Source organism: Phoxinus phoxinus (assembly GCF_949152265.1).
Source record: "Phoxinus phoxinus genome assembly, chromosome: 17".
NCBI lineage: Eukaryota > Metazoa > Chordata > Actinopteri > Cypriniformes > Leuciscidae > Phoxinus > Phoxinus phoxinus.
The window spans coordinates 23884870-23897319 of record NC_136892.1 but is presented as its reverse complement, the minus strand read 5'-3'; the positions used below and the strand labels follow the sequence as shown (position 1 = coordinate 23897319).

At 36.8% G+C, this 12450-nt stretch overlaps 1 protein-coding gene across 4 annotated transcripts in view; it reads right to left on the bottom strand.

Moving 5' to 3' along the window:
• Positions 1-12450, bottom strand: part of sfswap (splicing factor SWAP) — a 93480-nt gene that overhangs the window by 54665 nt on the left and 26365 nt on the right. For 2 of the 4 annotated variants that reach the window (XM_079585775.1, XM_079585776.1), the window contains exons 8-10: positions 7330-7603; positions 7072-7245; positions 6848-6941 (exon numbers count right to left, since the gene is read on the bottom strand). In XM_079585775.1, coding sequence (XP_079441901.1) covers positions 6848-6941; positions 7072-7245; positions 7330-7603 — 542 coding nt within the window. Of the gene's footprint in view, positions 1-6847; positions 6942-7071; positions 7246-7329; positions 7616-12450 lie in introns of all 4 variants that reach the window. The other 2 variants (XM_079585773.1, XM_079585774.1) reach the window with 1 other exon arrangement.

The following is a 12450-nucleotide window of genomic DNA, read 5'->3' as shown; positions in this document are numbered from 1 at the left end:
AATACTTCTTGGGGCCACTGTATATAACTTGATCTACCCAGTTAATTTGGGGAATGCATGGTGAATTTTATGCACCCAAAGCAAAGCCAAAGCTTTAAGAGTTTGGGAAGCATTCAGCACATCCAGCAGCTGGAATGATTGCCACCCAGCTGGAAGTACAATTAAGAGTGGAAGACATTCAAAATGATTAAACAAAAAAAATTGCACGGCTCACAATACAAAAAGTGAGGAAAAAGTGAGAAAATTAGCTAGAGCCTTGTCTCTGGAGACTATATTACTGGCAGGGCAAGCAAATAACAACACATCCTGCTGTGAACACGGCATTGTTGAGTTGATTGCGACAATGGAACATTTCATCTAATTTTCCCACCAAAACACTTTCTTCCTCTGTTGTCCTCAATGTTATAAGCTTCAATTTTCTTTCATTGCTTATTACTTCCTAACTCTATATTTGAGAGTTGTAGGCTGTAGATCTAACATCTCTTCTGACACAGTGATGGTACACTCTTGAAAACAAAGCTTATTTTGGGCATACATTACCTTTAGCATACATGGAAACTTTTCATTGCATAAAAGTTTCTTTATTGTGGAAAAAACTTCTGATTATTATTCACAATATTGTTCACACAAGAAAAAATGGTTCTTTTAAGAACTGTTCACAAAAAGAATCTTCATATTTAAGAGTGTACCAGCTATACTAACTCTACAGGAAACAATTCAAGGCAATATAAAAAATAAAAAATAAATATATAAAGCAGCCACTATGGCTAAACATACCTGACCATAGACAATTGGGCTGAATACATCGTTTTAGCATCAATATCGCAAAGTGCGTATCTGCGATAGTCACAACGCAGAATGCGATGTCAAATATAGGGATCGTAGTTGATATGTGATCCATACGGACAAGGCACCAGGTTTGAAACGCACATGATTCTTGGATTAATTGCAAGGTTTAACCATCATAGAGTGGTTCAAGTCTATCATTTGCCTGTTTAGGTCTAGTCAGTTTAAACATTCAAGCGATTTTAAACCATTCAAGTGCAAGAAAACGCGAAAAAGAACTCAATTCAGAACTCGCGTGCTGTTTTCTGTGCGCACAGAGCCGTGAACACCAAATTCCGTTCTTTTACCATCTATTTGTGCTTGAACGAACACACAAATGCAAAGCTATGTCAAAATCTCGGCGAGGATCCTCGTAATAAATAAAGGATCCTCGTCGCTTATGGCTTACGAAAACGTAAACAATTTAAAAAAAGAATACGTATCATTATATTGGATTCGTACTTGGGCTTTTAAAATCACTTCTGTAGCTTAAATTTCATTTATAGAGTGTAAAATTATATTTTACATTTGATCATCTTTATATTATTATTAATTTACATTATTAACTTATATTATTAAATTAATTAATCACTTATATTATTATTAATTTACATTATTAACTTATATTATTAAATGAATTGTTAACTTATATTATTTGACCATTTCTGTACCTAAATACTGTTAGAATTACCTAAAAGAAACAGACATAAACTGAAGCACTGTTTATTTCATTTGTATTATCTATGCTTGTAATTTGTAACTCTCCTACAAAATCAACACAATCATTCTAGAATGACTAATTCTTTCCAAATAGAGTCATCCATCTGGTGAAACTGTTTTCATATCGCAATATATTTCGGAGAAAAGCTAAATATCCCAATGTCGTGGATATCATGCAGCCCTAACAGGCAACCAATAAAACTGGTTTGAAGACTGGTTAGAAACAAGGGCTGTCAATCTAAAAAAAAAAGTTTTTATGTAATTAATTACAAACCCCTGATTAATTATTCATAATAAATCAGGCTTTAATTGCACCAACGGTGGAAAAAAATAAAATAATCACAATTTAAGTATGGATCAGGGGGCTTGATTAATAGTGCATTTTTTAAACGTGTAAATAATTAATCATATTAAATTAACACGTTCCATTTAAATCCATAACAAGAATGAAAAGTACAACATCTACCAATGAGAGAATTGACCAAACTAGAAGATCTACCCTCAAAAACACACTGAGGCATCAAACAGTCCAAATTAGCAGAGATGACCATGATATGGCAGCTAAATAAGGATTTGATTTCATCTGAGCTCACGTAGTCTCTGCTTAGCCTTGGATGAAAGCAGTGCATCACACACAAAACCACACATCAGAGCCTGATCCTCACATTTCTGACCTAAACGCATACCGACTGAGACACACAGCCAAAGCTCGCAGCCGACGGTCTCATTAAAGGAAGGAGGATCTTCAGTCATGATCACACACTGTGGAAAATCAGCAGCTACAGACTCAACTCAATGTGTGTAAACTTGTGAGTGACATATGAAAACAAATCAACACTTAATATGAATTTGTATAAAACCATCACAATAAAAACACCTTAAACTATGTAAATTACATTCCACTCTGTGATTGACTGTTTTTTGTTACATGCACCTAATAAACAGACAGCATGTAAAATTTGCTAATATACAGTATATGCAAGTATGTCTTACATTCCATCCATTTTTCTATTCCATTGTGTCGTGCTTCATCTAGCCGTTTCTAAACAAATAACCTTGTTATGCATGTACGCCAATGAATTCAAGGTATAGCGAATATTAATTAGATCATGCAGAAGTAGCTTGGCAACCTTCCATGGGAGTCCAGTCAAGTAACTTAATAAATATTCATGAACAACGCCTTTACAATAAAAGGATTCCTTAATTCGCCAGATGATTACTTAGAGGTAATACTTAGATACTTAGAGGTGCAGTAAGTGTATTTTAAGAAACACTGTTGATATCTGAAATCAACCCAAACAAACACACCCCTCAATTCATTGCTCCACCCCCAAAATGCAAGAGCATGCAATGCAAGAGTGGATATCTCTTTATCATGGCTAAAGTGAAGCAAAATAATGCTTTACGAAAAATAAAACGAAGATGATGAATGACAAGGATGTATACAAGCAAGATAACAAGAGTATATACAAGCAAGAGTTCTTTGTTTGTAACCAGCAGCACACCAGCTCCAGACAAACACTGACACTCAAAACTGTCCTGTTTTTATAGCTTACATTATAACAACAGCATATTTTGGTTCTGTGAAACAGCAAAACCATTGTTACTCACGTATGGAGCAGAAACAAAGCAACCTCAGCACCCGTTTTCAGGCTTTCCCGCTTACATTGCTGGAAAGCTTTTCTAATTTAAATGTGGGTCCTAAAGCTCTTGCCTGATCATAACCCTTCTATTTCCAGTGATATTCCCCTGACCTCTTTTGTAATGTCTCTCAGACATCTCTCTTTATACAGTCTTTCTTCAAATCTCCCTCTTGCTCACTCTCTCTTCTCCTCCATCACGAGTGTACACGCCCCCTACTGCAGATTGGCTACAAATGTGTTGTGCTGCTCTGTCCAATCAACTTTCAACAGCGTTTCTTAGAAATCACTTACTGCATCTTTAATGTCTTCCTTTTACCGGTACCCAGAAATTGAGTCCCCTTGGACAAACATGTAACAAATATTCAGATGAACATTAACATTATGGTCTTTAAAAAATTTGACTTTGCTCCTTACATTTATGCATTTGACAGACTGTTTTATCTAAAGCAACTAACACTCCATTTAAGGTTTACATTTCATTAGTTCCATGCTTTCCCTGGGAATCAAAACCTCAGTCATGCTCTACTGTTTGATACTGAGCACAAGTGCTTCTGAACCAAACTGTAAACAAATCCCTATTACTACAACTGAAAACAGACTATTATTGTTTAGGAGATAAATTGGGAATTTAGATCACTTGAAATGTTAAACAGCACAAGTGGAATATCAATTTAAAGCAGAGAATGGGAACATTGGCTTTAGATTCACTTACGGAGACCAGAGGTCAACGATCGCTTAAAGCATGCATGCGTTCCATTCAAAACCATGAAGAATCCCGCCTCCTTTCTACAATAAACATTATGCCAGTCTATCACTTGCTTTCAAAATTTGTATTAGCCAGTGCCATGCGTGGGAGAATTACAGAGAGGCCACTCTAAGCACTTACAGGCAGATGTATCCATAAAAACCCTCTTATTCTAATTCAATTCACTGAACGTTCTTTATATTCAATAATGCGCAGCTGCAGTTAAGTCTATCTTGCCTCTCGATGCATTAAGAATGACCAGTGAGTTAATTATCAGTAATGACAGGGAAAACAACAAGTAGTCTTGGCATAATGGATTTACAGCATCGCACACACCATTAGAGGCAAAATACACATGACAACAAATAAAAAAGAAAAGAAAATATAGCCAAAAAATCAAGGACGGAAATACGAGCCCTTATTATGTCTGTCCTTCTTGACATCTTTTTCAAATTACCATGACTAATTGACTGGTAAACATATCAAGATGTCATTTTCTGGCCGTCAGCGGTCAAAACTGGCGTCATTTGCTGTTCACAGACTGAGACCACTCGCTACTAATCTTGGATTTTACCTGAAGACACACAGCTGAAGTGTGTAATTTCTGCGGCAAATGGATTTGCAGAAATGATTTGGGCAAAAAAAAAAAATCAAACAAATAGTTCTGGCCAAAAATAAAACCACTGATTGAGTATATAGTTTAGTTGGTTGTCTCTGCACATGAAACAGGGATAGCAGAGATTATTTTAAGATTGAACATTTCAGTTTTAATGATAAATCAGTGAGTGCTTCAATGTTAATAATTTAACTGATTAAGCTTGATGTTTTATTGGATAAACATAATTATCCATAAAAAGTAATGAATTATGAGGAAAATTCTAATCAATTTGTACGGATTTTTTATTTAAATTCCAGTTAAAAATGGACAACTAATCATTGTTTTTAATAATAATCGTCTGCATTTTTTAAAATTAAGTCAAATTAAACAGATACAGGAAAAGGAGAGACTATTTTAATATTGAAATAACTATGGTACACACTTCAGCTTTAATGAATAATAAACTATTAATTCAATGTTTAACTGATTAAGCTTATTAAGTTTTATTAGCTTTAAACAATTATTAATGGTAAAAATATTATACAATGCACTAAAACACTTTCTGAAAACGTTAAGCAATATTTGGAAAATACTAATAAATTCTTAAGTATTTTGATTAAAATTGTAGTTAAAAATGGACAACTAATCATTAAATTTAAAGTGCCACATTATGCTTTTTCGAATATTACCTTTCATGTAGTGTAATATAACTGTTTGTGAAGGTAAAATGCCTGCAAAGTTAAAATGTCTGCAAAGTTTTACAGATCAAAGCACATGACAAAAAAAAGTTGTCGTCTCCTTAAAAAGGAATAAATTCTGAACTGCTAAAACGAGTCTTCAGCCATTCCAGTCTTACTTCCTCTTACACACCTTCTTAACAATGTAACAAATTTGCAAATGGTCTTTACGAATGACATCTACTTTGACCCGCCCTCAAACACTGTTGCTGTAGCAGAGGCCTGGAAGAGTTTGGTCCGTGTTGTCGAGAAGACACTGTTTTCAACGCTGTGAATCTAATTTGCATGCACTTCAAAAGGCTGAGGACTCGCTCTCGCACCATCGTTTGTATCACTGTGCATCAAGTGATGAGGAAACCTCCAAAGCCGTTTTCCCAACATGCGCTAGACCAATCACAAAAGACAGGGCCGACTGACCAATCAGAGCAGAGTAGGCTCGCGGTAAGGTGTGGTTTAGAGCGAACAAACCGTTTTCAGACTCTTTGAGAAATGAGGTGATGTTGCAAAGTATATTATGAGAAAATTTGAGTGTTTTTTTTTACCTTGGAATTGGATGCATGTAAACTATTGTAGGAGACTATTGTGACTATGGAAATTCTAGAAAATCAAGTTAAATTACACAGATTCAGCTAAAATAATGCTTTTCAACAAATGATTAGCAACCTCTAATATATCTGCTCTGAAAAACAGCTGCTCAATCTCCTTCCACAGTATACCAGTGTTAAACTAGAGCAAGGATCAAAGTAAACGGTTTCTGTATTGACTGCACGAAAACCTCTATTGTTTACTAATTGCCCTTATATTACACTGTCCTGAACTGCCTTATTGAATTACCATTAAACTGAATTGTATTATAGTATTGTACCGCACTGTTTCTACATTACTAAAGAGGGCCATAAGACACTAATCTGCCTACTTCACTGACTTATAATTCATCTGCATTAAGATGAGGTTTTTCTTGAAAAATTATATTTTGGGCTTTGCATCTATATTACAATTGTTTTATCCTACCAGTACACAATAAACCATCACCCAGAGAAGTTACCGTCTTGAACGGTTGATAAATCACTAAATTTCTCTCAAAATCCATGTACTGCATTTTTGCATACTGATGTTTTTTAATATTTCTACTGATGTAAGTCAGCAAATGTCAAATCAAGTCTCTCTCCCTGAAAATGTGTGAAATTAATGAACAGAAATATACGGGGGTGAATAAGCAATGCAGAATCCACAGAAGTGGCCTTGGAGAAGAGCCACCAAGTATTAAAAACCTTGAAGGTTATGAAACATGATTATTTAAGTTGGTAAACATCAATTTCTGAAACCAAATGAGTAGTTAATGAGACGCTAAATGTGTCATATTGTGCTATTAGCATCGCATATACATGCAAAACAGTTTGCTAGTATCAAAAAGACAAGGCTCTGTTCACACAGGACGAGGAGTTGTTCCTGTAATAAATGTACCTGCATCTGCTACACAAATACATTTAAACGTAATTACAAATGAATTTAAAAGAGATAAAAACTAGTGTGCGAGAAAAGAAAAGGAAAGAGAAATTAAAGAGAAAGATTAAACTACCTCCTGCACACTCAGGCCTTCTTTCTGCATGAAGTAGTGCTTTTTAAACTCATAATAGGAGTTGTACTGATGCCAGGACTGCAGGAAGTCAAACCTTTAGGGTGAAGAAGACACACACAGAGAGAGTGGTTTATAGTTATTACATATTACATTAATTTAATAGGAGCAGTGAGACCGTCATATCTGTAGGGATGACTGTAACAAGCAGGAGCATAATTGCTTACCGTGGGTCATTCTTGGCACGCACGCTGGTCTCAAATTTCACCCCGTTTCTGGCCACATACTCTGCTAGTTTGTCAATGACAGGTTGGATGTCAGGAGGCGGAGGGATGATGGCTGCAACAGGGGCGGCAGCGGCCACCACCGTCGGGGCGACTGTGGTTTGAGGGGGCCGAGAACTGATGGATGAAAAGAAAAATAAAGACACATATAGGATTTTTTAAATACTTTAATCTCTACAGAAAGCAAAAACAGATGCTTACCTGGAAGTTGGAGGGGCGGCAGGAGCAGAATGGGAGAGCGGAGCAGACGCAGGAGCAGACACCGTGACTGGACCTACAGCAGGGGCTGATGGGATTACAGCTACAGGATCCAACAAAGGTGTGGTGCCAGGAGGAGGAGGAGGACAAGATGCAGGAGGAGCTGACATCATGGCAGGGGGAAGCGAGGTGTAATAGGCGCTGGCGTCAATCCCAGGTGGCGGTGGTGCAAGGCAATATGTACCATCAGGCAACATACAATAGCCATAGTACATTGCTGTCACATTAGCTGTGTGAAATGCAGAAACACACACACACACACACACACACGCACACGCACACACACGCACACACACACAAAGACACACAGAATTCTTAAATATGATGCACGTAAAATAACTGTTCTCAAACCTTTAAACGGTAATGCACAGTAGTTCCACAATTTTTTATTAAATAATTATTATATTTCTGCCTCATTTTCTCTGCCCCATTTGCAATATAAAGACGGAGCTTCATTTTGGTGATATTTGTCGAGCCTTGCATTAAACATTAGTCATTGATAGTATTTCTGCTTTGGTTATACGGCAAGGAAAGTACACGGAGGGAACTGCTGATGCAAGTTAAGTATTAAAATAATCTACGTTTAGATCACGGCCCGCATAATTAAATTTCTTTTTCAAGTAGAAGATAAAAAGCGAGCGGAAGACATAAAATAAAATAAATCACATTCGTTTGTTCTGCTCTACCACAAATAATTAGGATCAGACTGTCCTCATGTTGAGATGGCAAGCATGTAAAGACATACAGTCCTCGAAAAACACTTAATAAAGCCTAATTACAGTCAAGCGCTGCTCCTTTTCCTTCAGTCAACTGTTACGGTGGCAAAAAAGAACCATTAAACAAAGCAGTTTAATAAGAACGCAATGCAAACAGAGCCGCGAGTTCAAGCTCTGTTAACAACACAACACAACCAAATCTGTGCTATTAGGCAAATACAGAAAATATCTGCTATGTGCACATTTTTTAGAGGCTTAAAGGTTTAGTTCACCAAAGAATAAAAATCTGTCATCATTTACTCACCCTCATACAGGTTTAGAAAAACATGAGAGTAAGTAAATGAAAAAAAATTGTGCTTCGACTTCATAAAGGTATAGACGTGAACCCTGCAGCACTGACAATGATGAAACTCAACAAACAAAGACATTTTAAAGATAAAGGAATCAAAGCAACGCCATCTCCCGAGTACTCCTGAAGTCAGGACCTATAAGAGACCAAGAGTCCTGCTCAGTTGGGCGAGTTTAGCATTCTGTCTGACTGCAGCCACACATCAAAGTGAGCTAAAAGAGGAAGGGGAGAGGGGCGCTGGGAATCTGGACAACTACATTTACTTCATGACTGACTGTGAATGTTTGAACGTGCAAGGTAGTGTGGGGAGAAAGGAGCACAAGATTCAAACAGAAAATAGCAGAAAGACCAAGGGAAAGAAAAAGCAGCAAACGAGAATCTTGGAGAAGAGAAGAGAACGAAGTGGAGAGCGATAGATTTGTGTGTGGCAAGTGTATCTCCAACATTTTATTTGAGATGCGACTCATAAAATTTAATGGAACAACTTTAAGATCAATATTATAAAACATATTTCATCTCCATTTATATGCTAGACTCTAGTAAGTGGGATGATGCAAAGTCAGCCAGTCATTATTGCAAAATAAACCCCCTGAGCAGCACACAGTACGGTAAAAAAAAAGTACAATATATATCGTATTTATGTCGTTGCTGTCGGGCGGAAATCTGGTATATCCATATTTCGTCATTTTTATTATTATAAATCCTAACTATTGGTTACCCTTTTACGTAACTAAACTTGTGACTAAATCTTGTATCTCCAGTGGATCCTCAAACTGTCAGTAAAACAGTTTAACGTGTGTTCACGAAAGCACCACGTATGCGTATACATGTTGTTGACAAGAGCAGATGTTGTTGGAGATGTTGGAGATTAAAATTTTGTACAGAAAAATTGGTAAATTATGTTTTTGTTTTTTGACAAACAAAGCACTCGTGTTGCTTCATAAAAACGAGTTTAAACCACTGGAGTCACATGGATTACTTGAATGATGTCTGTACTACCTTTCTGGGGCTTGAAAGTGGTCGTTGCGTAGGCTGTCAATGTAGGGATAGAAAAACTCAGATTTCATCAAAAATATCTTTATTTGTTTTCCGAAGTTGAACAAAAGTCTAACGGGTTTGGAAAATAAATGACAGAATTGTTTTTTTTGGGGGGTGAACTAACCATTTAATTAGCCTGTGCGAAGCACTTCATCTTTAATAACATGAGATTTTATCAAAATGACAGAAAAAACTGAGTGCCCACATAGCAACAGTGAACTTCATAATCCAAAAATTGATGAATACGTAACACAACGCATTTACTACCTCAGATGCGGCCGTACTAACTTCTAATGATAGACAAAACACGTAGGTCCTAAATTCTCTGAAATTCGCTGGTCAAAATCCTCATAACTTAATTTGAGCTTGCAAAACTGTATTAAATAAATTGATATTTTACTATAATATTTCCATAAAAACACTGACATATATAAACATTTAAATTATTAAAATCAAAATAATTTTGTGTTTGGAACTGGAAGTCAAGCGTAGATCAAATATCGGCATTTAAATCAAATAATAATACACAGATGACTATATAATTTTAACAGGCCTATTTCCATCAGAGTACATCACAACCATATAACTGAATGACATCCCCATTAAACCACAGCAGAATTCACATATCTCATAACTAATAGGTCCTTCCTCCATCTCAAACTTAGCAGACTTCATTTTCAATGATGGGACCTAATCATTTATGATGTCTCCCTGTGGAGATAAAGAGGTAGAGAGCTGTGGAAGATCCAGAGTCGGGCATCTGCTGCTGGATTTGACTCGAGCGCTATTTGAGAAAGATTAGCCTGAAGAATCAACACATAATCCTCAATGCCTGAGGGAACACGTCTCATACGCAAACAAAATTACGCTTACTCTGGCAAATAAGTCTGAGTGAGTTCTCTTCAATGAATTCTTTTCTGAATCTCACAAGTGACCTTAGAGAGGCTGTAACCCAGAATAATCCTAAAACTTGAACTGAGCATGTAGTGTAATACAGAGGTTCACGGACACGTCCTAACGGGATGAGATGGGATTTGCAAAGAATAAACCGATTCTGACACTTGATTTTAACAAGTGAATAAAAAAATAAAAAAATAAATAAAAAAACCTTTTTAACATTTATAATAGCAAGAAATGTTTCTTGAGCACCAAATCAGCATATCAGAAAGATGTCTGAAGGATCATGTGACACTGAAGACTGGAGAAATTATGCTGAAAATTCAGCTTTGCAATCACAGGAATAAATTTAAATTTGCATTCCATTTTACATTTATTAATTTTAGGAAACAACGTTACTGTTTTTACTGTATTTTTGATTAAATAAGACAATAAGAGACATCTTTAAAAAAAAAAAAAATCTTACTGACTCCATACATTTTGAACAGTACTGTATATATAAACTGTATTACAGTGAGCGAGTTCATTCAGAAATATTTCAACTGATTCAATGAGAAAGTAATCCGTTTTAAACCAGTGAGTTCATCTGTGAGTGGTTTAATTCATTTCAAAGAACTGACTCAGAAGAGTCATTCAACTGTACGATCATAACCCATAAAACAATTCCTTTGCTTTACAGGAAATAATGTCAGAGTAGTTTAGTATGGTGTTCTATACCAATAATATACGAACCTAATTATGCTGTTCCTTCTGAAAAGTTCTAACCACCGACACAATGACAATGGTTATCACAGTAAAACCACAAAGAAAAGTACTCTGAACACTAAAAAGACTCATTTTACAACACATCATGACTCATTATATAAAAACAGACAACGTAATCTGTTGGGATTACAGTTTTGGCAGACGCTTAGTCCAGTAACTGAGCAGTTCAAAGGTCACACCTCCCTACTGTCAACATACTTAATAAACTGCATTAATCATGCGAGCTGAATGGATGTGGAACAACAAGGTCTACTGAACCCTAGTGAAATGAGGGTGTAATTGTTCTAGTAGTGTGAAGCGGACAGAATAGCCTGCTCTTTTTAGCAGAAGAGCGATGTCTTACTGGAGTAATGGGGAGGGCGAAGCTGGCACGGCCTGTGGTGTGGCGCCAGGGTGACTCACAGGCAATGAGCAGAGCATTCTGGGACAAACGAGCAGAACGGCGTGCGTAACGTAATAAATCTGAAGTCTGCCTAAGCTATGGCCGCTGGCCGTAAAGAAGGATTCCCAAGAAGGCTTGAGGTCAGCCAGCCGTGCACGTCTCTCAATCCCACTGAGAGTGCACTTCCATGAGTCTCATGACATCCCACCACCAGTTAACCAAAGGAATCTGTTTTTATAAAACGTTTTCCCCTTTTGTCGTACCACATGGTTGGAACTTGATAGCAACCAGTTTAAAATAGATCAAGCAGGGGAACTAATTCCAACTTGATTTGAGAAGAAATGGAACAATGTTAAAACAAACTTCAAATTTAGTGCCAAACATGCCTCAAAGACAAATACACAGCAAACCTCAGATACAGGCCAAAGCCTCGGGAAAATAACCCTCACATTTGGACAAAGATTATAGGATGACTGTGGTTAAGCCTACAGAACCTCTTTGTAATGCTGTTAATCCTAGAAAATACACATTTGCAGTCAAAGTAGCTTTTCTTTTGAGAAACTGGCCCACTGAAGCGCCTTCAGGCACTGTAATCCTGTGGCACTTCCCTCAAGAAACCAGTGGTGCTCTTTCAGTCAAGCTAATTGAGACAAATCAGCAGTCCCAGCTTGAGTGTTTCACCAGCTGAGCGCTAAATTCTCTATTTCCAATAAAAAGCGAATTGCTCGTTCCCCACAGTACCTTAAAACATTGAGAGTTAAAGCAAGAGAACCAGCTAACAGCAAATGGAAGATTAAACGCCATGGGACTCTGGAGGACAAAAACTTTCTGTTATTCTCTTTGGTCAAAATAAATCTGCCAGTGCTTGCCATCATAATTTGTCTGTGCAGTTCCTAACGTTTTTTTTAGTACAACCA